The sequence below is a fragment of the Molothrus ater genome, chromosome 30, assembly GCF_012460135.2.
Source record: "Molothrus ater isolate BHLD 08-10-18 breed brown headed cowbird chromosome 30, BPBGC_Mater_1.1, whole genome shotgun sequence".
NCBI lineage: Eukaryota > Metazoa > Chordata > Aves > Passeriformes > Icteridae > Molothrus > Molothrus ater.
Genome location: NC_050507.2, coordinates 925886 through 951932, shown reverse-complemented (window position 1 = coordinate 951932; position 26047 = coordinate 925886). Strand labels below are relative to the sequence as shown.

At 59.2% G+C, this 26047-nt stretch overlaps 2 protein-coding genes across 2 annotated transcripts in view; one reads left to right on the top strand and one right to left on the bottom strand.

Moving 5' to 3' along the window:
• Positions 1–19867, bottom strand: part of LOC118697300 (serine/threonine-protein phosphatase 6 regulatory ankyrin repeat subunit C) — a 35599-nt gene extending 15732 nt beyond the window's left edge. Inside the window, exons 1-17 of the mRNA XM_054517706.1 lie at positions 19768–19867; positions 17951–18034; positions 17174–17252; positions 16069–16139; positions 15045–15245; positions 13854–13941; positions 12981–13123; positions 11910–12122; positions 11337–11415; positions 10333–10447; positions 8092–8174; positions 7880–7997; positions 6798–6866; positions 5937–6077; positions 4888–4956; positions 3895–4006; positions 1016–1087 (exon numbers count right to left, since the gene is read on the bottom strand). Coding sequence (XP_054373681.1) covers positions 1016–1087; positions 3895–4006; positions 4888–4956; positions 5937–6077; positions 6798–6866; positions 7880–7997; positions 8092–8174; positions 10333–10447; positions 11337–11415; positions 11910–12122; positions 12981–13123; positions 13854–13941; positions 15045–15245; positions 16069–16139; positions 17174–17252; positions 17951–18034; positions 19768–19794 — 1764 coding nt within the window. The 5' untranslated portion in view covers positions 19795–19867. The remainder of the gene's footprint in view (positions 1–1015; positions 1088–3894; positions 4007–4887; positions 4957–5936; positions 6078–6797; positions 6867–7879; positions 7998–8091; positions 8175–10332; positions 10448–11336; positions 11416–11909; positions 12123–12980; positions 13124–13853; positions 13942–15044; positions 15246–16068; positions 16140–17173; positions 17253–17950; positions 18035–19767) is intronic.
• A 1151-nt stretch (positions 19868–21018) lies between these two features.
• Positions 21019–25940, top strand: LOC118697347 (coenzyme Q-binding protein COQ10 homolog A, mitochondrial). Its single transcript, XM_036399944.2, has 5 exons — positions 21019–21341; positions 22531–22671; positions 23667–23859; positions 24692–24793; positions 24880–25940. Exons 1-5 carry the CDS (start codon positions 21262–21264, stop codon positions 25045–25047), a joined length of 684 nt encoding a protein of 227 aa, XP_036255837.1. The 5' UTR covers positions 21019–21261; the 3' UTR covers positions 25048–25940.
• Positions 25941–26047: the final 107 nt, after the last annotated feature.

Here is a 26047-nt window from a genome sequence, read left to right as displayed (position 1 = left end):
ACAGGGGACAGGTGGGACACACACACAGGGGACAGGTGGGACACACACACAGGGGACAGGTGGGACACACAGGGGGCAGGTGGGACACACACACACACGGGGGGCAGGTGGGACACACACAGGGGGCAGGTGGGACACACACACGGGGGCAGGTGGGACACACACACAGGGGACAGGTGGGACACACACACAGGGGACAGGTGGGACACACAGGGGGCAGGTGGGACACACACACACACAGGGGACAGGTGGGACACACAGGGGACAGATGGAAGTGTTGCCTAGAGTGCTCCTCAGGTACTCAAAGTGTCCCTCAGGTCACCAAAGTGACTCTCAGGTACCCAAAACTGTCCCTCAGGCACCCAAAGTGTCCCTCAGGTACCCAGAAATGTCCCCCTCATGCACCGTAAGTGTCTCCCAAAGTACCCCCTAAGCACCCAGAAAAGTCCCCACCAGAAATGTCTCCCCCAGAACCCTTCCAGGACCCAGAACACCCCAAGAACCCTTCCAGAACCCTTCCAGAACCCTTCCAGGACCCTCCCAAGACTGTGGGAAACCTTCCAGGACCCCTCCAGGACCCTCCAGAACCCTCCCAAGACCCAGCACAGCCTCCAGAACCCTTCCAGAACCCTCCCAGGACACCCTCAGAACCTTTCCAGGACACTTCAGGAGCCCTTCCAGGACCTGTGGGAGCCCAGAACCCCTCAGGAACCCTTCCAGAACCTTTCCAGGACCCTCCAGAACCCTTCCAGGACACTTTAGGAACCCTTCCAGGACCTGCAGGAGCCCAGAACCCCTCAGGAACCCTCCCAGGACCCCCCAGAACCCTTCCAGGACACTTTAAGAACCACTTAAGGACCTGCAGGAGCCCAGAACCCCTCAGGAACCCTTCTAGGACCTTCCAGAACCCTTCCAGGACACTTTAAGAACCCTTCCAGGACCTGCAGGAGCTCAGAACCCCTCAGGAACCCTCCCAGGACCCTCCAGAACCCTTCCAGGACCCGCAGGCACTCACAGCTAAGTGCAAAGGGCTGACTGGAACGGTGCTTTCCACATCCTCCAGGCAGTTAAAGGACATTTCCAGGAGCTGCAAGGGAAAAAACCCAAAATCCAGAACTGACCCCGGAGCTTCCCACACCCACCCTGAGCTGCAGGAGGGGTAAAACCCCCAAAAACTCTAAAAATCCTGACCCTAAAAGCCAAAAACTTCAAAAATCCCAACCCCAAAACTCCAGAAACTCCAAAAATCCCAACCCCAAAACTCCAGAAACTCCAAAAATCCCAACCCCAAAACCCCAGAAACTCCAAAAATCCCAACCGCAAAATCCCAGAAACTCCAAAAATCCCAACCCCAAACCCCAATAATTAAAAAAAATCCTGACCCCAAAAAGTCCAAAAACCTCAACCCCAAAACCTCCAAAAATCCCAACCACAAAAACTCCAAAAATCCTGACCCCAAAACCCTAAAAAATCCAAACAACCCCAAAATTTGGGATGGGCTATTCAAAAAATCCCATTTTTCCTGACTTGAATTCCCATCTTTTCTCTCATTTTTGAGTTTTCCAGCTCAGATTTTCTCTCCAGCTCACATTTTCCCTTCTTTCCTAGTTGGGATTTTTTTCTCTTTCCCACTTGGGATTTTCCCCCTTTACCCAGGGAGATTTCCCCCCTTTTCCTGGATGATTTTCCCCCTTCCTGGGGGTGATTTTCCCTTATTTTATAAATTATTTTCCCTCATTTCCTGGCTGATTTCTCCCCCATTTCTGGGGGTGATTTCCCCCCTTTTTCCTGGATGACTTTCCCCCATTTCCTGAATTATTTCCCCTCATTTCCTGGGGAGGATTTCCCCCTTTCCTGGAGATGATTTTCCCCATTTACTGGATCATTTCCCCCTTTTCCTGGACGATTTCCCCCCTTTCCCAGGGAGATTTTCCCCATTTTCTGGGGGTGATTTTCCCCCATTTCCTAGGTGTGTTTTCCCCATTTTTTGGGGCTGATTTCCCCCATTTTCTGGTGGTGTTTTCCCCCATTTTTGGGGCTGATTTCCCCCATTTTCTAGGGATGTTTTCTCCCATTTCCTAGGTGTGTTTTCCTCATTTTCTGGAGGTGTTATCCCCCATTTTCTGGTGGTGTTTTCCCCCATTTTCTGGTGGTGTTTTCCCCCATTTCTGGTGGAGTTTTCCCCATTTTCTGGGGGTGTTTTCCCCATTTTCTGGTGGTGTTTTCCCCCATTTTCTGGGGGTGTTTACCCCCATTTCTGGGGGTGTTTTCCCCCCATTTTCTGGTGGTGTTTTCCCCCATTTCTGGTGGAGTTTTCCCCATTTTCTGGGGGTGTTTTCCCCCATTTTTGGGGCTGATTTTCCCCATTTTCTGGGGATGTTTTCTCCCATTTCCTAGGTGTGTTTTCCTCATTTTCTGGGGGTGTTATCCCCCATTTTCTGGGGGTGTTTTCCGCCATTCCTAGGGGTGTTTTTCCCCATTTTCTGGTGGTGTTTTCCCCCATTTTCTGGTGGTGTTTTCCCCCATTTTCTGGGGGTTTTATCCCCCATTTTCTGGGGGTGTTTTCCTCATTTTCTGGGGGTGTTATCCCCCATTTCTGGGGGGGTTTTCCCCATTTTCTGGAGGTGTTTTCCCCAATTTCTGGTGGTGTTATCCCCCATTTCTGGGGGTGTTATCCCCCATTTTCTGGTGGTGTTTTCCCCCATTTCTGGTGGAGTTTTTCCCCATTTCTGGGGGTGTTTTCCCCCAGAAATGGGGCTGATTTTCCCCATTTTCTGGGGATGTTTTCTCCCATTTCCTAGGTGTGTTTTCCCCATTTTCTGGGGGTGTTTTCTCCCATTTTCTGGGGGTGTTTTCCCCCCATTTTCTGAGGGTGTTTTCCCCCATTTTCTGATGGTGTTTTCCCCCATTTTCTGGTGGTGTTTCCCCCATTTTCTGGAGGTGTTTTCCCCAATTTCTGGTGGTGTTTTCCCCCATTTCTGGGCCTGTTTTCCCCCATTTCTGGGCGTGTTTCCCCCATTTTCTGGGCGTGTTTTCCCCCATTTTCTGATGGTGTTTTCCCCCATTTTCTGGGGGTGTTTCCCCCCATTTTCTGGGGGTATTTTCCCCCATATTTGGGGCTGATTTCCCCCATTTTCTAGGGATGTTTTCTCCCATTTCCTAGGTGTGTTTTCCTCATTTTCTGGGGGTTTTATCCCCCATTTTCTGGGGGTGTTTTCCGCCATTTCTAGGGGTGTTTTTTCCCCATTTTCTGCGGGTGTTTTCCCCCCATTTTCTGGGGGTGTTTTCCCCCATTTCTGGCGTGTTTTCCCCCATTTTCTGGTGGTGTTTCCCCCATTTTCTAGTGGTGTTTTCCCCCATTTCTGGTGGAGTTTTCCCCATTTTCTGGGCGTGTTTCCCCCCATTTTCTGGGGGTGTTTTCCCCCATTTCTGAGGTTGTTTTCCCCCATTTTCTGGGTGTATTTTCCCCCATTTTCTGGGCGTGTTTCCCCCATTTTCTGGGCGTGTTTTCCCCCATTTTCTGATGGTGTTTTCCCCCATTTTCTGGGGGTGTTTCCCCCCATTTTCTGTGGGTATTTTCCCCCATATTTGGGGCTGATTTCCCCCATTTTCTAGGGATGTTTTCTCCCATTTCCTAGGTGTGTTTTCCTCATTTTCTGGGGGTGTTATCCCCCATTTTCTGGGGGTGTTTTCCGCCATTTCTAGGGGTGTTTTTCCCCATTTTCTGCGGGTGTTTTCCCCCCATTTTCTGGTGGTGTTTTCCCCCATTTTCTAGTGGTGTTTTCCCCCATTTCTGGTGGTGTTTCCCCCATTTTCTGGTGGTGTTTTCCCCCATTTTCTGGGGGTGTTTCCCCCCATTTTTGGGGCTGATTTCCCCTCTCCTGCAGCCCTCACCAGCTCGAGGTTCTGCCGGTTGCCGTAGGCGGCCGCGTAGTGGACGGCGGTGTAGCCCTGCTTGTCCCGCAGGGAGGGGTCAGCACCGTTGTCCAGCAGGAATTCCAGACAGCTGGAATTGGGAAAAAGGCAAAAAAACCCCAAAAAAATTAAGGAAAAGGGTAAAAAAAATCTGTAGGGAAAGCCCCAGAATCTCACAGAGGGTGCTGGGAGTGAGGGGGGTGGGTTTAGGGCTGGAATAGGAGCAGGGGGGTTCCTCTCCTGAGGGTCTGCAGAGAGGAATTCCCAGCAAAATCCCAGAAAAATTCCCAGAAAAAATCCCAGCAAAATTGCTATCAAATTCCTAGCAATACTCCCAGTAAAATCCCAGTAAATTTTAGCATATTCCCAGAAAATTCCCATTAAATGCCCATTAAATTCCCATTAAATTCCCAGTAAATTCCCAGTAAATTCACAGCAAATTCTCAGCAAATTCCCACAAAATTCCCAGGAAATTCCCAGGAAATTGCCAGCAAAATCCCAGTAAAATCCCAGAAAAATCCCAGCAAAATTGCCATCAAATTCCCAGCAATATTCCCAGTAAAATCCAAGTAAATTTTAGCAAATTCCCAGCAGATTCCCAGTAAAATTCCAGTAAAATCCCAGTAAATTCCCATTAAATTCCCTGCAATATTCCCAGGAAATCCCCAGCAAATCCCCAGTAAAATCCCATCGAATTCCCAGTAAATTTCAGCAAATTCCCAGTCCATTCCCAGTTAATCCCAGTTCATTCCCAGTTAAATCCCAGTTAATCCCAGTCTGTTCCCAGTCCATTCCCAATCAATCCCAGTCTATCCCAGTCCATTCCCAGTCTATCCCAGTCCCTCCCAGTCCGTTCCCAGTTAATCCCAGTCCATTCCCAGTCCATTCCCAATTAATCCCAGTTAATCCCAGTCCATCCCCAGTCCATCCCAGTCCATTCCCAGTTAATCCCAGTCCCTCCCCAGCACTCACAAGAACGCCTCCTTCAGCCTCGACTCCTTCAGGGGCTCCTCCTCGCTGGGTCCTGAGTGAGCCTCGGCTCTGCAATGGTACCGGGGACACCACGGGTGGGTGACAGTGACCACGGGGACACCCAGTGCCACCACTGCCACTGCGGGTGGGTGACAGTGACCACGGGGACACCCCAGTAGCCCCAGTGCCACCTCAGGCTGGTGACAGTGCCCCCAGTGCCACCTGGGGTTGGTGCCAATGTCTGCAGTGCCCCAGGGTGCTCTTGCAGTGCCACATCAGGCTGGTGACAGTGCCTATGGTGCCCCCAGGGTGTCCTCCCAGTGCCACCTGGGGCTGGTGACAGTGCCCCCAGTGCCACCTCAGACTAGTGACAATACCCCCAGTGCCATGTCAGGCTGGTGACAATGCCCACAGTGCCACCTCAGGCTGGTGACAATGCCCACAGTGCCAATGGGGCTGGTGACAATGCCCCCAGTGCCACCTCAGACTAGTGACAATACCCCCAGTGCCATGTCAGGCTGGTGACAATGCCCACAGTGCCACCTGGGGCTGGTGACAATGCCCACAGTGCCACCTGGGGCTGGTGACAATGCCCCCCAGTGCCACCTGGGGCTGGTGCCAATGCCCCCCAGTGCCACCTCAGGCTGGTGACAATGCCCACAGTGCCAATGGGGCTGGTGACAATGCCCACAGTGCCACCTGGGGCTGGTGACAATGCCCCCAGTGCCAATGGGGCTGGTGACAGTGCCCCCCAGTGCCATGTCAGGCTGGTGACAATGCCCCCCAGTGCCACCTGGGGCTGGTGACAATGCCCCCCAGTGCCACCTCAGGCTGGTGACAATGCCCCCCAGTGCCATGTCAGGCTGGTGACAATGCCCCCCAGTGCCACCTGGGGCTGGTGACAGTGCCCCCAGTGCCAATGGGGCTGGTGCCAATGCCCCCCAGTGCCACCTCAGGCTGGTGACAATGCCCACAGTGCCACCTGGGGCTGGTGCCAATGCCCCCCAGTGCCACCTGGGGCTGGTGCCGATGTCCCCGGGTGCCCTCACCTGCGGTAGGTGTCGGAGGCAGCCGCGTAGTGCAGGGCCGTGCAGCCTTTGCCGTCGGCCTCGTTGACGGTGGCCCCGGCTGTCACCAGCGTCACCGTGCACTGGTAGCTGCCGTTGGCCGCCGCGTAGTGCAGGGGGGTCCTGGGGACAAAGGGGACAGCGAGGCCTCAGGGACCCGCCCGGAGCCCTGCGCACCTGCCAGGACCTGCAGGAGCCCAGGATGCCCCAAGAATCCTGCCAGGACCCTCTCAGAACCTTCCAGGACCTGCAGGAGTCCAGCACACCCCAGAACCCTTCCAGGACCCTCCCAGGATACCCTGGGGACCTTCCAGGAGCCCAGGACACCTCGAGAACCCTTCCAGGACCTGCAGGAGCCCAGGAATCCCCAGAATCCTTCCAGGACCCTCCCAGAACACCCCAGGAACCCTTCCAGGACCTGCAGGAGCCCAGCACAATCCCAGAACCCTTCCAGGACCTGCAGGAGCTCAGAACATTCTGGAAACCCTTCCAGGACCCAGAACACCTCAAGAACCCTTCCAGGACCCTCCCAGGACACCTTGGGAACCTTCCAGAACCTGCAGAATCCCAGGATACCCCTAGAACCCTTCCAGAACCCTCCCAGAACACTCTGGGGACCCTTCCAGGACCTGCAGGATCCCAGAACACCCCAGGAACCCTCCCAGGACCCTTGAGGACACTTTGGGGACCCTTCCAGGACCTGCAGGGGGGGGTTGGAGCCCCCATCCCAGGGCGGTCCCAGGCAGGAGCGTTGGTGTCCCTCAGGAATGTCCCCAACCCTGATCTGGGATTTGGGGACATTGGGATGTCCCTGCCCAGGTGTCCCCAGGTGTCCCCGCTCACCTCCCGAACTTGTCCCTCCTCCGCAGGTCGGCGCCGCTGCTCAGCAGCAGGTTCAGACATTCAACGTTCCTGCAGGGGGGACAGGGACACAGGAATGTCACCAGGCCACCCCAGAGTGTCACCATGCCACCCAGAAATGTCCCCCAGGCACCCAGCAATGTCCCCATGCCACCCAGAAATGTCCCTCCTACAAGTGTCACCCCCAGAACCCATCCAGCCTTCCACCCCTGCTCCGAGCAGGTCTGTGCCCTTGCCAGAGCACTGTCCCTATGTCCCCAGGTGTCCTCAGTCTGTCCCCAAGGCGTCCCCAGGTGTCCCCACCCTGCAGAAGCAGCAGCGTGCAGACAGGTCCTGCCCAGGCTGTCGGGGTTATCCCCATGTCCCCATGTCCCCAGGTTGTCCCTAGGCTGTCTCCATGAGCCCAAGTATCCCCAAGGTGTCCCCAGGTGTCCCCCACCCTCAGGTGGGAACAGGTCCTGCCCAGGTTGTCGGGGCTGTTGCTGTGTCCCCAGGCTGTCCCCAGGCTGTCCCCAGGCTGTCCCTAGGCTGTCCCAGGTTATCCCCAGACTGTCCCCAAGGTGTCCCCAAGGTGTCTCCACCCTCCGGAAGTAGCAGCGTGCAGACAGGTCCTGCCCAGGTTGTCGGGATTATCCCATATCCCCATGTCCCCAGGCTGTCCCTAGGCTATCCCAGGCTATCCCAAGGCTGTCCCCACGTGTCCCCACGTGTCCCCAAGGTGTCCCCAGGTGTCCCCACCCTCCGGAAGCAGCAGCGTGCAGACAGGTCCTGTCCAGGCTGTCGGGATTATCCCCATATCCCCATATCCCCAGCCTGTCCCCATGCTATCCCCATGTCCCCAGGCTGTTCCAGGGCTATCCCCAGACTGTCCCCAAGGCTGTCCCCACGTGTCCCCAGGTGTCCCCACCCTCCGGAAGCAGCAGCGTGCAGACAGGTCCTGCCCAGGCTGTCGGGATTACCCCATATCCCCATGTCCCCAGCCTGTCCCCATGCTATCCCCATGTCCCCAGGCTGTTCCAGGGCTATCCCAAGGCTGTCCCCAAGGTGTCCCCAGGTGTCCCCACCCTCCGGAAGCAGCAGCGTGCAGACAGGTCCTGCCCAGGTTGTCGGGGGTGTTGATGTCGAAGCCGGCGCTCAGCACGTGCTCGTTGCTCAGCGAGGACACGATGCTGTACAACTGACCTGGGGGTGGCACCGGGGGGACGCCGCCGTCACCTGGCTGTCCCCGAGGGCCACCCGGGCGGGGCTGGCACGGGGACGGGGCGGGGAGGGTCACCTGAGGAAAGCAGCTTGCGACAACAGTCGGAGAACCCGAAGAGAACGGCCAAGTGCAGGGGGAACATGTCGTGGATGCCGCGCCTGCGGGGACGGTTTGGGGTCAGGAATGGGAATTTTGGGGTTGAAAACCTCCTCGAATGTTTTAATTTTGGCGTTGAAACCTCCTGAGATGTTTTGAGATTGAAGCCTCCTCAAATGTTTTAATTTTGGGATTGAAAATCTCCTCAAATGTTTTAATTTGGGGATTAAAAACCTCCTCACATTTTTAAATTTTGGCATAAAAATCTCCTTAAAGTTTTGAATTTTGGGATTAAAAATCTCCTCAAATTTTTTTATTTTGGCATAAAAACCTCCTGAAATGCTTTGAGATTAAAACCTTGAGGAGTTTTTTTGGGTTTTTGTTTTTTTTTTTTTTTTTTTTTAATTTTGGCATTAAAACCTCCTCAAATTTTCTAATGTTGGCATTGAAAGGCTCCTCAGGGTGCTGCCGGCCGCCTCTGGGAAGGGTTTGTGCACTTTGGGGTCTCTGGCTCCTTGGGCAGCTCTTGTGTCCTGCTGAGGCCCCTCCAGGGCTGGCTCCAGGCCTGGGCCGGCACCAGGACCCAGAACATTCTGGAAACCCTTCCAGAACCCTCCCAGAACATTCTGGAAACCCTTCCAGGACCCACCCAGAACATTCTGGAAACCCTTCCAGGACTCTCCCAGGACACTTTGGGAACCCTTCCAGGAGCTTAGAACATTCTGGAAACCCTTCCAGAACCCACCCAGAACATTCTGGAAACTCTCCCAGGACCCACCCAGGACCCCTCCAGGACCCAGTAGGAGCCACCCAGAACATTCTGGAAACCCTTCCAGGACACTTTGGGAACCCTTCCACAAGCTTAGAACATTCTGGAAACCCTCCCAGGACCCACCCAGAACATTCTGGAAACCCTTCCAGAACCCACCCAGAACATTCTGGAAACCCTTCCAGGACCCACCCAGAACATCCTGGAAATCCTTCCAGGACCCCCCCAGAACATTCTGGAAACCTTTCCAGGACCCACCCAGAACATTCTGGAAACCCTTCCAGAACCCTCCCAGAACATTCTGGAAACCCTTCCAGAACCCAGAAGGAGCCCAGAACATTCTGGAAACCCTTCCAGGACCCTTCCAGAAGACCCCCAGAACCCTTCCAGGACCTTCCCAGGACACTTTAGGAACCCTTCCACAAGCTTAGAACATTCTGGAAACCCTTCCACGACCCTCCTAGGATGCTTTAGGAACCCTTCCCAGCAGGACCTAGAACATTCTGGAAACCCTTCCACAACTCTCCTAGGACCTTTTAGGAACCCTTCCAGGACCCAGCAGGAGCCCAGAACACCCTAGAAACCCTTCCAGGACCCTCCCAGAACATTCTGGAAACCCCTCCAGGATCCTCCCAGAACATTCTGGAAACTCTCCCAGGACCCACCCAGAACACCCCAGAACCCCTCCAGGACCCAGTAGGAGCCCAGAACATTCTGGAAACCCTTCCAGGACACTTTGGGAACCCTTCCACAAGCTTAGAACATTCTGGAAACCCTCCCAGGACCCACCCAGAACATCCTGGAAACCCTTCCAGAACCCACCCAGAACATTCTGGAAACCCTTCCAGGACCCAGCAGGAGCCCAGAACATTCTGGAAACCCTCCCAGGACCCACCCAGAACATCCTGGAAATCCTTCCAGGACCCAGCCCAGAACATTCTGGAAACCCTTCAAGGACCCACCCAGAACATTCTGGAAACTCTCCCAGGACCCACCCAGGACCCCTCCAGGACCCAGTAGGAGCCCAGAACATTCTGGAAACCCTTCCAGGACACTTTGGGAACCCTTCCACAAGCTTAGAACATTCTGGAAACCCTTCCAGAACCCACCCAGAACATTCTGGAAACTCTTCCAGGACCCACCCAGAACATTCTGGAAACCCTTCCAGAACCCACCCAGAACATTCTGGAAACCCTTCCAGAACCCACCCAGAACATTCTGGAAGCCCTTCCAGAACCCACCCAGAACATTCTGGAAACCCTTCCAGGACCCACCCAGAACATTCTGGAAACCCTTCCAGGATCCTCCCAGAACATTCTGGAAACCCTTCCAGGACCCAGCCCAGAACATCCTGGAAATCCTTCCAGGACCCAGCAGGAGCCCAGAACATTCTGGAAACCCTCCCAGGACCGCCCCCCTCAGAAGGTTCTGGAAGGGCAGCCCGGGCTCACCTGGCAGTGTCAGCACCATTGGTCATTAACGTACTAATTAGCAGCTCGTGGCCGTATCTAGCAGCGACGTGCAGGGGGGTGTTGCCGTACTTGTCAGCACAGTCGATCTCACTGCCTGCGGGGGGAGAGGCTCTGCTCTGCTCCAGAACATTCCGGGATCTGAAATCCCGGAATCCCGGTGGGAATTCCCACCCCAGACCCTAAATCCCCCAAATTCCCGGCCCTGAGAAGGTTCCGGGCTCCAAAAATCCTGGAATTTCCGAAGCGGGGATTGCACCGGGCTCTAGAATCCTGGGATTCCCACCCCAGATCCAAAATCCTGGAATTCTCGCCCCAGAGAAGGTTCTGGGCTCTGAAATCCCAGAATTCCCGCCCCAGATCCAACAATCCCGGAATTCCCAAACCAGGGACACCCCCAAACCCAAAATCTCAGAATTCCCACCCAAGGGAGGGCTCTGGGCTCCAAAATCCCAGAATTCCCAAATCAGGGACACCCCCAAACCCAAAATCCCAGAATTCCCACCCCAGATCCAAAAATCCAGGAATTCCCACAGCCAGGGACACCCCCAAACCCAAACTCCTGGAATTTCCAAACCAGGGACAGATCCAGGCTCCAAAATCCCCAAATTCCCACCCCAGATCCAAAATCCCCAAATTCCAACCCAAGGGACAGATCCAGGCTCCAAAATCCTGGAATTTTGGAGGATGTAACAGGAATTTTGGGAAAAATATTGGAACGTTGAAAGATCTGATGGGAATTTTGGGGAAAATATCGGAATTTTGGAGGATCTGATGGGAATATTGGGGGGAAAAATATTGGGATATTGAAAGATCACATGGGAATATTCCAATTTTGTGACAGGAACATTGGGAAAAATACCACAAGAACCCCCCCTGAGGATTTTGGGTGACGACTTGGGAAGGTCTGAACCCCTTCCCTGAGCCCCCAGGAGGTCCTGGAAGCTGCAGGAAAATTTGGGATCAGCCAGGAAGGCGCCACTGACCGTTCTGGATGAGGATCTGCGAGCGCGTGAACCGTCCGTGGATCGCCGCCATGTGCAGGGGGCTCTTCCCTTCCTTGCTCTGCAAGAACCCCAGGAGGGGCTCAAACACACCCCAAAACCACCCCAAAAACCCAAATCCACCCCAAAAACCCAAAACTACCCAACATCCCCAGGAGGGGCTCAGCCACACCCCAAAACCACCCCAAAACCCCACCTGGAAGTTGACCCCATAACCCCAAACCCCAAACCCGAGGTGCCCACCTGGAACTTGACCCCAAGACCCCACAACCCCAAACCTGAGACGCCCACCTGGAAGTTGACCCCAAGACCCCATAACCCCACAACCCCAAACCCGAGGTGCCCACCTGGAAGTTGACCCCAAGACCCCACAACCCCGAACTCGAGGCGCCCACCTGGAAGTTGACCCCAAGACCCCACAACCCCAAACCCGAGGTGCCCACCTGGAAGTTGACCCCATAACCCCATAACCCCACAACCCCAAACCCGAGGCGCCCACCTGGAAGTTGACCCCATAACCCCATAACCCCACAACCCCAAACCCGAGGCGCCCACCTGGAAGTTGACGTCGGCGCCGTTGTTGACGAGGATCTCGAGGCACAGGGCGCCGTTGGTGGAGACGGCGGCGAAGTGCAGGGGGGTGAAGCCCTTCTCGTTGGGCTGGTTGACGTTGGCCCCCACGTTGACCAGCTCGTTGGCCACCGCGTCCTGCCCCATGTAGCAGGCGATGTGCAGCGCCGTGTTCCCGAAGGAGTTGGGCTCGTCGATCTGCGGGACACCACCAGGGGCATGTGGGGGCTCCGGGGTTTGTGGGGTCAACGGGGTCTGTGGGGGCTATGGGATCCATGGGGTCTGTGGGGTCCATGGGGTTTGTGGGGTCTGTGGTGGTTGTGGGATCCATGGGGTCAACGGGGTCTTTGGGGGCATTGGGGTCCATGGGGTCTGTGGGGGCACTGGGGTCCATGGGGTTTGTGGGGGCTGTGGGGTCTATGGGATCCATGGGGTCTGTGGGGGCTGAGGAGCTGTGGGGGTCTGTGGATCTGTGGGGTCAACAGGGTCTGTGGGGTCAGCAGGGTCTATGAGATCTGTGGGATCCACTGGATCTGTGGGATCCATGGGGTTTGTGGGGCCTGTGGGGCCTGTGGGGTCTGTGGACCTGTGGGGTCAACAGCGTCCATGGGGTCTGTGGGATCTATGAGGTCTGTGGGGTATGTGGGGGCTGTGGGGTCAACAGGGTCTGTGGGGTCAATGGGGTCAGCAGGGTCTGTGGGGTCAATGGGGTCTGTGGGGGCTGTGGGGTCAACAGGGTCTGTGGGATCCATTGGATCTGTGGGGTCAGTGGGGTCTGTGGTGTCTGTGGGGGCTATGGGGTCAATGGGGTCTGTGGGGTCAACAGCAGGTGTGGGGCCAGCGAGGTCTGTAGGATCCATGGGATCTGTGGAGCCTGTGGGGTCTATGAGGTCTGTGGGGTCCATGGGATCCATAGGCTCTGTGGGATCTGTGGGATCTGTGAGGTCTGTGGGGTTTGGAGGTTCCAGATGGGGAAAGGTGGATGAGGAGAACCCAAAGCTCCTGTCCAGCTCCTGTCCCACCTTCCCCAGCCCCGGGCAGGTGCTGGGCTCTCACCTCCACCCCCAGCCTGAGGAGGTGACGCACGACCTCGATCTGGCCGCTGGCAGCCGCCGTGTGCAGCAGCGTGTAACCCTTCCTGTCCTTGCACATGACATCGGCCCCGCGGGCCACCAGCAGCTTCAGCACCTCCAGGTGACCTGCGGGGACAGCCGTGACAGCGCCGGGACAACGGGGACACCGGGGACACCGGGGATAACGGGGACAATGGGGACACTGGGGACAATGGGGACAACAGGGACAACAGGGACACCGGGGACAATGGGGACAACAGGGAGATGGGGACACTGGGGAGATGGGGACACTGGGGACAATGGGGACATCAGAGAGATGGGGAAAAACGGGGAGATAGGGGACATCAGGGAGATAGAGGACACCAAGGAGATGAGGGACACCGGGGAGATGGGAACATCGGGGAGATGGGGACACTGGGGACATGGGGGACATCAAGGAGATGGGGACACTGGGGACAATGGGGACATCAGGGACATGGGGGACACTGGGGACACTGGGGACATCAGGGACATGGGGGACACTGGGGAGATGGGGGATACCAAGGAGATGAGGGACACTGGGGAGGTGGGGACACTGAGAGGGGAATCCTTGTGACATGGGGTGGAGAGGAGGAACAGGAGACATGGAGAGGAGGAATGTGGAAATATGGAGGGAAGGGAGAGATGGAGAGAAGGAATGGGAGAGATGGAGAGGAAGAGTGGGAGAGAGGGAGGGAACGGAGAGATGGAGAGTGGGAAATGTGGAGAGAAGGGAGAGATGGACGGAAGAAACGTGAGAGATGGAGAAAGGATGGGAGAGAGGGAGAGGAGGAGTGGGAGACAGGAGAGGGAGGTGAACGCAGCAGGGAACCCCTACCCAGGAAGGCCGCCCAGTGCAGGGGCTGCCGGTCCTTCTTGTCACACGTGCTGGGGCTGGCACCTTTGTTGAGCAGCAGGTTCACCATCTGTGGGGTGTGGGGACAGCGTGAGCGGGGCCACCCCGATGGCCGTGCCCACCCCTGTCCATGCCCACCCCAATGTCCCTGCCCACCCCAATGTCCCTGGCCACTCTGACATCTGGGGCCACCCTGATGGCCCTGCCCACCCCAATGTCCCTGCTGCCCACCTCTGTCTGTGCCCACCTCAATGTCCCTGGCCACTCTGACATTCGGGGCCACCCTGACATCCCTGCCAACCCTGATGTCCCTGCTGCCCACCCCTATTCCTGCCTACCCCAATGTCCCTGCCCACTCCTATCCCTTCCCACCCCAATGTCCCTGCCCACCCCAATGTCCCTGCCCACTCCTATCCCTTCCCACCCCAATGTCTCTGCTCACCCCGATGTCCCTGCTGCCCACCCCAATGTCCCTGCCTGTCCCTGTCCCTGCCCATCCTGATGTTCCTGTTGCCCACCCCAATTTTCCTACCCACTCCTGTCCCTGCCCACCCAGACGTCCCTCCCCAGCCCGATCTCTGCCCGCCCTGATGTCCCTGCTGTCCATCCCAACATCCCTGCCCACCCCTGGGATTCAGTGTCCCCATTGGATTTTGGGGATGCTTTTGGGGTTTAGGGTGTCCCCATTGGGTTTTGGGGGTACCTTCCCAGGGAAGGACTGGGAAAGGGGCCTTGCTGGCCCCTGCCCACCCCAAGATCCCTGCCTGTCCCTGTCCACCCCAATGTCCTTACCCACTCCTATCCCTTCAAACCCCTATTGCTGCCACCCTGATGTCCCTGCTGCCCATCCCAACATCCCTGCCCGCCTCTGCCCACCCCAATGTCCCTGCCTATCCCAATGTCCCTGCTCTGTCCCTGATGTCCCTGCTCACCCCAATCTCCCCATCCACCACTGCCCACCTCCCACCCCTGTCCCTTCCCATCCCAATGTCCCTGCCCTGTCCCTGCCCACCCCAACGTCCCTGCTCACCCCAATCTCCCCGTCCACCACTGCCCACCTCTATCCCCGTCCACCCCAACATCCCTGCCCACCCCTGTCCCTTCCCATCCCAACATCCCTGCCCACCCCTATCCCTGCCCGCCCCGATGTCCCCGTCCCCTCGCCGGTGTCACCTCCAGGTGGCCGCTGTGCACGGCGTGGTGCAGCGCCGTGCGCCCGGTGCGATCGGCCACGTTGACGGTGCTGAGCAGCGGCAGCAGCGCCTCCACGCACTTGGTGGCCCGGTTGGCCGCGGCCACGTGCAGTGGGGTCTGCCAGTGCTTGTCCCGGGCGTTGGCATCGGCCGAGTGCTTCAGGAGCAGCTGGAGGGCTTTCTGTGGGGTGGCAGGCTTAGGGAAAGGCTCCAGACCCCAAATCCTGAGGATCCCGGAGCTGGCATCCCCCAGATCCCAGGGGGATTTCTCTCTCTCTGAGGTTTCCCACTCTGGGATTTCCCACTCTGGGATTTCCCTCTATAGGATTTCCCTGCTGTGGGATTTCTCCATGTGGGGTTTCCCGCTCTGGGATTTCCCCGCTCTGGGATTTCCCACTTTATGATTTCCCACTCTGAGATTTCCCTGCTGTGGGATTTCCCTGCTGTTGATTTCTCACTCTGGGATTTTCCCACTCTGGGATTTTCTCACTCTGGAATTTCCCTGCTCTGGGATTTCCCTGCTCTGGGATTTCTCCCTATGGGATTCCCCATTCTGCGATTTCCCACTTTATGATTTCCCTCTCTGGGATCTCCCACTCTGGGATCTCCCACTCTGGCATTTCCCACTCCGGGATTTCCCTCTGTGGGATTTCCTTCTGAGGGATTTCCCACTTTGTGATTTCCCACTCTGTGATTTCCCACTGTGGGATATCCCCACTGTGGGATTTCCCCCCTGTGGGGTTTCCTGCTCTGTGATTTCCCTCTGTGGGATTTCCCACTCTGGAATTTCACTCTGTGGGATTTCCCTCCGTGGGATTTCCCTCTGTGGGATTTTTTCCCAAGGAAGATTTTTTTTTTTTTCCAAGAAGGATTTTTTTCCCAAAGAGGATTTTTTTTCCCCCAGAACTTTCTGCATTCCCCAACCCCCAGAGGAGGGAAAGGGGAGCAGAAAATCCCTTTTTTTTCCCCCTTTTCCCACTGTGATTTCCCCTCTCATCCCTCACCTCGTGGCGCGAGGCCGCGGCGCGGTGCAGCGGCGTCAGCCACACCGTGTCCTTGGCGTTCACGTTAGCACCTGTGGGGGACACACACGGCACCTCAGCACCCCAAAAAAACCCCAAAGCTGCCCCTCCCTGCTGCCCTGGACCCCCACAAGAGGTAGGGAAAACCCCAAATCACCACGGGGTTCTGCAGCTGGAGAGGAATGGGATAAAATTTTGGTTATTTTGGTGGGGATTTTATGGAATCTCCAAATCCCAACAGGGGCTCTCTGGGATTTCTGTAAAATCCCAAAGGTATCCCCAAATTTCCAAAGGTAACCCCAAAACATAACAGGGACACTCTGTAACCTAGGAGGATCCCCAAAACCCAATGGGGACACCCTAAACCCCAAAAGCATCCCCAAAACCCAACAGGGGCTCCCTGCACCCCAAGGGTAACCCCCAAAACCCAATGGGGACACCCTGAATCCCAAAGGTATCCCCAAAATCCAATGGGGACACCCTGAATGCCGAAGGTACCCCCAAAACCCAACGGGGACACCTTGAATCCCAAAGGTACCCCCAAAACTCAAAAGGGCTCCCTGAATCCCAAAAGCATCCCCAAAACGTAACAGGGACACTCTGTAACCCAGGAGCATCCCAAAAACCCAATGGGGACACCATGAATCCTAAAAGCATCCCCAAAACCCAACAGGGGCTCTCTGAACCCCAAAACTATCCCCAAAACTCAATGGGGACACCCTGAACCCCAAAAGCATCCCCAAAAAACGTCACAGGGACACTCTGCACCTTAAGGGCATCCCCAATCCCAACAGGGGCTCCCTGCACCCCAAAGGCAACCCCAAAATAGGATCTCTGGGATCAAGTGTTTGGGATCCACAGATTTTGGGGGATTTTCCAGATGCCCACAGGTTTTAGGGGATTTTCCAGAATTTAGGGGATTTTATGGGATTAACTGGCTGTGCATCCCACACTGGCTGCCCCCCTTGAGCTCGGGGTGGTTTTGGGGGGGTCAGATCCCTCCCTGCTGACCCTCCCATATTTTTGGGGTGATTTTGGGGTGATTTTGGGGTGATTTTGGGGTTCTGGGGTCCCGCCTGGCCCTCACCTGACAGGATGAGCAGCTCGAGGATTGCAACGTCTCCGATGTAGGCAGCAGCGTGGAGAGGGGTCCGGCGTTCCTGGTCCTGCAGGGGGGACAGCTGTGAACTGGGAGGGACTGGGAGCGACTGGGAGACTCTGGGATGGGGCTGGGAGGGGCTGGGATGGAGCTGGGAGGGGCTGGGATGGGATTGGGAGGGATTGGGAAAGGATGGGAGAGACTGGGAGGGACTGGGATGGGGCTGGGGATTGGGATGGGAGGGACTGGGAGGGACTGGGATGGGGCTGGGAGGAACTGGGATGGGGCTGGGAGAGACTGGAAGGGACTGGGAGGGATTGGGAAGGGGCTGGGAGGGACTGGGAGGGATTGGGAAGGAACTGGGAAAGGATGGGAGAGGATGGGAGAGCGTGGGAGAGACTGGGATGGGACTGGGAGGGACTGGGAGGGACTGGGATGAGGATGGGGATGGGATGGAATTTATGGGACTTATGGGATTTTGGAATGGGATGGGACAGAACAGGATGGGATTTATGGGATTTATGAGATGGGATGGGATTTATGGGATTGATGGGATGGGGATGGGATGGGATTTATGGGATTTATGGGATGGGATGGGATTTATGGAACATGGATGGGGATGGAGATGGGATGGGATGGGACGAGATGGGATGGGATTTGTGGGATTGATGGGACTGATGGGACTGATGGGATGGGGATGGCAGGGATCTGGGAGCCCTGAGTGAGGTTTGGCAGCAGCAGCAGCAGCAGCAGCAGGGCCCTCACCAGCACATTGATGTTCTCCTTCTGATTGAGCAGCGACCGAACCTCCTCCACATCCCGGTTAAAGATGGCCTGGACCAGAGGGGGCTGCGGGGACACAGAGGGGACAGTGACAGTGACACAGCTGGAATGGAACAGGGGGGACACAGAGGGGACAGTGACACTCCTGGAATGGGTGCGACAGTGACACAGCTGGAATGGGGACAGTGACACAGCTGGAATGGGGGGACAGAGAGGGGACAGTGACACAGCTGGAATGGGGGGGACAGTGATGGGGACACAGGGAGTGGTGACAGTGACACAGCTGGAACAGGGGGTGACAGTGACAGTGACACAACTGGAACGGGGAGCGACAGTTATGGGGACACAATGAGGGGTGACAGGGGACACAAGGAGAGGTGACAGTGACACAGCTGGAAGAGGGGGTGACAGTGATGGGGACACAGCTGGAACGGGGGGTGACATTCCCAAGGTTCTCCTGTTCCCGGTCCAGATGTCCCAATCCCCAGGATTCTCCCATTCCCAGAGTTTTCCCATTCCAGGGCTGGGGTTCTCCCCATTCCCAGCGTTCTCCCATTCCTGGGGTTCTCCCCATTCCTGGGCTCTCCTGCTCCTGACCCAGGTGTCTCAACCCCAGGGATCTCCTGTTCCTGATCCCGGTGTCCTATTCCCGTTCCAGGGCCAGGGGATCCCATTCCAGGGGTTCTCCCAATCCCAGGGTTCTGCCATTCCTGGAGCTCTCCTGTTCCTGATCCAGATGTCCCAACCCCAAGGATCTCCCGTTCCCAATCCAGGTTTCCCATTCCCGGGGCTCTCCCGTTCCTGGCCTGGGAATCGCAACCCTGGGATTCTTCCATTCCCGAGCCTAAAGGTCCCATCTCGAATGGCTCCGCTGTTCCTGGTTCCAGGGGTCCCACTCCCGGTGCTCTCCCAGGGCAGGATCCCCCTTTGATACTTCACATCTCTGGGCCAGAGAACCCCGGGGCTCTCCCGTTCCCGGCCCGGGATGTCCCAACCCTGGGCTTCTCCCCTTCCAGGCTCGGGGGTCCCATTCCCGGGGCTCTCCCGTTCCCGGCCCGGGGCTCTCCCATCCCCGGGGCTCTCCCATTCCCGGTTCTGAGGGTCCCATCCCCGGGATTCTGCTATTCCCGGCGCTCTCCCGTTCCCGGCCTGAGGGTCCCATCCCTGGGGCTCTCCCGTTCCCGATCCAGCGCTCCCATCCCCGAGGCTCTCCGGTTCCCGGTTCTCATCCCTGGGCTTCTCCCATTCCAGGGTCGGGGGTCCCATTCCCAGGATTCTCCCATCCCCGGCGCTCTCCCGTTCCCGGCACGGTGCTCCCGTCCCCGGCGCTCTCCCGTTCCCGTTCCCGGTTCTGAGGCTCCCATTCCCAGGATTCTGCCATTCCCGGGGCTCTCCCATTCCTGGTTCTGAGGCTCCCATTCCCGGGGCTCTCCCGTTCCCGATCCAGCCCTCCCATCCCCGGCGCTCTCCCGTTCCCGGTTCTGAGGCTCCCATTCGCGGCGCTCTCCCGTTCCCGTTCCCGGCCCGGCCCGCGCTGGGCCCGGCGGGCACGGGCAGAGCGGCTCCAAACGGCGACCCCGGCCCGTCCCGGGGCTGCAGCAGGACCGGGAGCAGCGGGGAGGTCTCGGCGGAGCGGGGCCCGCGGCCTGGGGCGGCGGCGGGCCGGGCCCGGTGGCGGAGCCGCGCTAGGCCGCACATCCCCGGGCTGCCGTAGCGGCGCGGCCCGGCCGAGGCGCGGCGGCGGCGGCGGCGGGCGGGATCAGCCAGGGGAAGGACGGACGGGGGGACGGCGGCCGTACCTGGTCCGTGATGCTGAGAACCCCCATGTCGGGGCCGCCCTCAGCGCCCAGCTCCCGGCATCGGGTCCGGCCGCGGCGGCTCCGCTCGGGCGGCTGCGGGGCGGGGATGGAGCGCCGGGGATGCGCCGCCCACCGGGCCCGAGCGGCGGCGGCGGCGGCGGCGGGGGCGGCCCCGGGGCAGCGGCAGCGCCCGGGGGGACACGGCGGGAGCGGGACGGGGGTCGGCGGGAAGCGGCGGTGCCGGCCCGGGGGTCGCTGCTCTGGGGTGTGCCCGGTGGGAATGAAATCCATGAGGGGCTGTCGGTAACACCGGGGGTCCCGGCAATTGCTGTTCTGGGGTGTTCCCGGTGGGAATCGCATCCATGAGGGATGTCGGTAACCCCGGGGGTCCTGGGGGTCGCTGGTCTGGAGTGTCCCCGGTGGGAATCACATCCATGAAGGGTTGCCGGTAATCCTGGGGGTCCTGGGGGTCGCTGCTCTGACCCGCTTTGGAGTGTCCCCGGTGGGAATCACATCCATTGGTGGCTGCCGGTAATCCCGGGGGTCCTGGGACAGCAGCTCCCCCAGCCCGAAGAGTGGTGGGGTGGTGGGAGAGGGTCCCAGGAGTCCCATGTGCCACCTTCTTCCCCTCCATGGGGTCTGCCCAGTGGGAATCCCATCCCCCGGTGGTCCCTGAGCAGCAGCTCCTCCATCCCAAAGGGTCCTGGGGGTCTCATTTCCCACCTCCATCCCCCTCTGTGGGGTCTGTCCAGTGGGAATCCCATCCCAGGTGGCCTTGGGGATCGCAGGGGGTCCCTGACCAGCAGCTCCCCCAGCCCAAAGGGCTCTGGAATGGTGGCAGAGGGTCCTGGGGGTCTCATTTCCCATCTCCATCCCCCTCTGGGCTGAACTGGGATGAACTGGGTTGTGCTGGGAGGAACTGGACTGGGCTGGGCCAGGTGGGACTGGTTGGCACTGGGTAATGCTGAGCTGGACTGGGCTGAACTGGGAGACACTGGGAGGCTCAGGGCTGTGCTGGGCTATACTGGGCGGCACTGGGCCACACAACTCCCGCAGGTTCCGTGTTCCCGGTCTCTCGGCTCCTCTGCCCGGTTCGGAGTGAGGCCATTACCGGGACACGGCACCGGGGCTCCCCGTCCCTCTCCGGACCCACCGACCGGGGCACACGTGGGAGGCGGGGCCGGACGCCCCTTGGGGTAGAGCCTACCCCCGGCAGCCCCGGAACGGGCACTCCCCGTTGGTCCCGGTCGGTCCCGGTCCCGGTCCCGGTGCAGCCGCAACCCCATCCCGAACTACATTTCCCATCATGCCCTGCGCAGCCTCAGACTACAACTCCCATCATCCCTCGCTCGGGAGGCGTCGCCTCGCCCCGCCCCTTGACGTACCCGCCGCTATGGCGACGCGGTGACGTCACGGGGTGAGAGGTCAGGGCGGCGGCGGCGCCGCGTCCCGGCCCGGTCCCGGTTCCGGCCCGGCCCCGGTCCCGGCCCGGTGATGGCGGCCCGGCGGCTCCGCGGCGCCCTCCAGCTCGGGGCGCGGCAGCGCCTGCGGGCCGCGGCGGCCCCGCCCGGCAGGTGAGCGGCTGCGGCGGCCACCCGGAGGTCACAGCGGCCCCGGGGGCACCGGGGCGGCGATCGTGCTGCGGGGGCTCCTCCGGTCCTGGCAGCGCTCCCGGCCCCCGTGGGGTGTGGTGATCCGGGGGCACCTTGGCGGAACCGGAGGGTCCCGGTGGGGCCATCCCGGGGGTCCCGGTGGGGCCTGTCCCGGTTCCACCGGAAGGCCGCTGGGTGGGGAACACCGGCTGGGAGGGGCTGACCTTGGAGCGAACCCCGTGTGGAGACACCGGGAGCGGGCCGGTACCGGGGGATCCCGGGGGAACCGAGCCCCGGTGTCACCGGAAGAGGCGACAGCCCCGAGGCCACCCGGCTGTGTCCCCGCGGCCGTGACCTCTGCTCGGGGACAGTGACGCGGGGACCCGGTGACTCCGGTGGGGACAATTCCCAAATTTCGGTGGGAAGGGCGGGATCTGCCCCGGGAGCGGCACCGGAGGGCACCGGGCACTTGACCCCGCCGGGATTAGCTGTCCCCGGCTCGGGTTTCCCGGCCTTCCTCCTCCTCCTCCTCCTGGCAGCTGCAGCGCTGGCATCGCCCCGGGACCGGCACCGGCACCGAGCGCCGGCGGGGATTCCCGGCACGGGAGGGGCTCGGGAAGGGACCCAGGGTGGTCAGGACGGGACCTGGGGTGGTCTGGGAAGAGCCTGAGCAGGTCGAGAAGGGGCTTGGAATGATCTGAAAGGGTTTGGGATGGTCTGGAAGGGACCTGAGATGGTCTGAAGGGGTTTGAGGAGGTCTGAAGCGACCTGGGCACATCTGGAAAGAGCCTGAGCAGGTCAGGAAGGGGCTTGGAATGGTCTGGAAGGGACCTAGATTGGTCTGAAGGGGTTTGGGGAGGTCTGGAAGGGACCTGAGAAGCCCTGGAGGCATTTGGGAAACCTGGGAGGGATTTGGGATGCGCTGGAGGCATTTGGGATGCCCTGGAAGGGACCTGAGAAGCTCTGGAGGGATTTGGGAAACCCTAGAAAGGATTTGGGAAGCTCTGGAAGGGACCTGGGATGCTCTGGAAGGAACCTGAGAAACTCTAAAGGGATCTGGGAATCTCTGGAAGGATTTGGGAAGCTCAGGAAGGGCCCCAAGGTGCCCCCGGTGGCAGGCAGTGACAGTCGGTGCTGCCGGTGCCACCCGGTGTCCCCCGTGTGTCCCCAGGCACGCGTTCCCGTGCGGGCTCCGGCTGTCCCGGCTCTCCCGGCCGGGGCCCCTGGCCTGGGAGCCCCGAGCTCAGCCCAGCCGGGGCTTCCTGAACCTCAGCAACAAACGCAAGGAGTACTCGGAGAGACGGATCATCGGGTGGGTGACACTGGGAACACTGGGGACACTGGGACTGAGCCCAAACCCAACACTGAGCACAGCCCTGAGACTGAGCCCAACCCAACACTGAGCACAGCCCTGAGACTGGGACTGACCCCAAACCCAACCCTGAGCACAGCCCTGAGACTGAGCCTGGCCCCAAACCCAACCCTGAGCACAGCCCTGGGACTGGGACTGACCCCAAACCCAACCCTGAGCACAGCCCTGGGACTGGGACTGACCCCAAACCCAACCCTGAGCACAGCCCTGAGCCTGACCCCAAACCCAACCCTGAGCACAGCCCTGAGACTGAGCCCAACCCAACCCTGAGCCTGAGCCCGGCCCTGAGCACAGCCTGAGCCCAGCCCCAACCCTGAGCCTGAGCCCAACCCCAACCCCAGCTCCAAACCCAACCATGACCCCAACCCTGAGCCTGAGCCCAACCTTGCCCTGAGACTGAGCCCAACCCCAGCTCAAACCCAGCCCTGAGACTGAGACTGACCTGAGCGTGACCCCAACTCCAAACCCAATCCCAACTGCAGCTCCAAACCCAACCCTGACCCTGGCCCCAGTCCCAGCCCAATCCCAATCCCAACCCCAGTCCTGACCCCAGCTTTAGCTCCAACCTCAGCCCCAATCCCAGCCCCAGTCCCAACCCCAACCGTAATCATGGCCTCAGCCCCAACCCCGACCCCAACTCTGACCCCAACCCCAGCCCTGATCCCAACCCCAGTCGTGGCCTCAGCCCCAGCCCCAATCCCAACCCCAGCCCTGATCGTGGCCTCAGCCCCAATCCCAGCCCCAGCTCCAACCCCGACCCCAACACTGACCCCAATCCCAGCCCCAATAGCAGCCTCAGCCCCAATCCCAATCCCAGCCTCGACCCCAGTCCCAACTCCAATTCTGATCTCAGCCTCAGCTCCAACCCCATCCCCAACCCCAACCCTGACCCCAATCATGGCCTCAGCCCCAACCCCAGCCCTTCTGTGTCCCAGGTACTCCATGCAGGAGATGTACGACGTGGTGGCCAACGTGGAGGACTACAAGAACTTCGTGCCCTGGTGCAAGAAATCCGTGGTGGTGTCGCGGCGCCAGGGCCACGTCAAGGCCCAGCTGGAGGTGGGGTTCCCGCCCGTGCTGGAGCGCTACACCTCCATCGTCACCCTGGTGCGGCCACACCTGGTCAAGGTGAGCTCAGGAGGGGCTGGAGCAGCAGGAGGAGGCTCTGGAGAAACCCTGAGGGAGCTGGGAAGGGGCTCAGCCTGGAGGGAAGGAGGATCAGGGGAGAATTTTCACCCCACAAGTCTCTGGTGGGAGAGCGGGGTCAGGATCTGCTCCCAGGGAACAGCAGGAGGAGAAGGAACAGCCCCAAATTCCTTCAGGAGAGGTTCAGGAACAGCTCCAGATTCCCTCAGGGCAGGGTCAGGGTGGACATCAGGAGGAATAAAGGTGGTCAGGCTTTGGAACTGCTTGGAGAAAAGAAGTTCAGGGGGGAAATTTCACCCCAAATCTCCCTGAAGGGACAACAGGGTCAGGATCTTCTCCCATGGAACAGGAGGAGCAGAAGGAACAGCCCCAAATTCCTCCAGGAGAGCGTCAGGGTGGACGTTCAGGAGGAATAAAAGGTGGTCAGGCTTTGGAACTGAAAGGAGGCTCAGAGGGGAATTTTCACCCCAAAACTCCCTGAAGGGACAACAGGGTCAGGATCTGCTCCCAGGGAAGAACAGGAGAAGGAGAAACAGCCTCAGGTTGTTCCAGGGGAGCTTCAGTTTGGAATTTCCCAATGGAAAAAGCTCTCAGGCATTGGAAGTGCCCAGGGCAGTTCGGAGCTGTCCAGGATGTGGCACTGGGGGGATCCCAGGCCGGGCTGGACCCGGGAGGGTTTTCCATCCTCGAGGATGATCCCGGTGCCCCCTGAGCTCCCATTTCCCCCTTCCCCAGGCTGGGCTGAACCCGGGAGGGTTTTCCATCCTTGAGGATGATCCCGGTGCCCCCTGAGCCCCCATTTCCCCCTCCCCAGGCCGTCTGCACCGACGGGCGCCTCTTCAACCACCTGGAGACCAACTGGCGCTTCAGCCCCGGCATCCCCGGCTACCCCCGCACCAGCACCGTGGATTTCTCGGTACCGACCCCGCCCTGGATCCCCCCCCCTGCCCCCGGGGGAAGGCGGAGCTCACCCACCCGGCCTCACCTCCTCCTCCTCCTCAGATCTCCTTCGAGTTCCGCTCCCTGCTGCACTCCCAGCTGGCCACCGTGTTTTTCGACGAGGTGGTCAAGCAGATGGTGGCCGCCTTCGAGCGCCGAGCGGCCAAAAATTTCGGGCCCGAGACGCGAATCCCGCGGGAGCTGATGTTCCACGAGGTGCACCAGACGTGAGGGACAGAGCCGGGCCCGCCCCGAGCCCAAACCACCCCCCCAAAAATATTTATTCAACCAAGTGCGTTTCCTCCGCTGCTGTTGCCTCAACGCCCCCCGGGGGCTGCTGTGAGCCCCCCTCCCCTAATCCCAGGAGCTGATTTTGCAGCTGATTTGGGGTTTTAAGTTTTGGTTTGGTTTTTTGGTTTGGTTTATTTTATTTTTTTTTTTAACCCTTTATTTTGGTTCTTTTTAAACTCCTCAGCCAGGCTGGAGGGCCCCGGTGGGGGCAGCTCCCGCTGTGCTCTGGGAGGGGTGGGGGAAAAGCTGCTGTGAGCCCCCCTCCCCTAATCCCAGGAGTTGATTTTGCAGCTGATTTGGGGATTTAAGTTTTGGTTTAGCTTTTTATTTTTTCTTTTCCTTTTTTTTTTTTTTTTTTAAACCCTTTTTTGTTGTTTTTAAACTTCTCAGCCAGCCCGGAGGGGCCCCGGTGGGGGCAGCTCCGGTAGGAACAGGGGAGGGGGTGGGAAAAGCTGCTGGGACCCCTCCCCAATTCCTCCCCAGGAACAAAAAAGGGAAGGAGGAGTCCCCCCCCCCCGCCCCAAACCATCGCACACTTTGCACAAGCCACACGCACAGGGTGGGGAGGGGGCGGCTCCCGCTGCCCCCCCCAGCCGCCCCCCACCCCCAGCACCCTCCGCAGGGACCCCCACGGTCCCCACCCCACCCCCAGCGACCCCACCCCTGTTCTGGGGGGGGGGTGGGGGGGGTGGGAAGGTCTCAGCTCCTCCCCACCCACCCCCCCCCATGGCCATGGAGACCCCCCCCGGGGGGAAGAGGGGGTCCCCGAGCCCCCCCTGGCCTAAGGAAGGAAGGGCTTGGCCAGGCCAATAAAGAGAATTTTCCAAGGGTCAGCAGCCTCCTGCTCCTCATTCAGCCACGGGAGGGGGGGTTTGGGGGGGGGTCTGCATGTTGGGACCCCCGGGTGGGGTGGGGGCACCAAGCCCTGCCCAGGGATGGG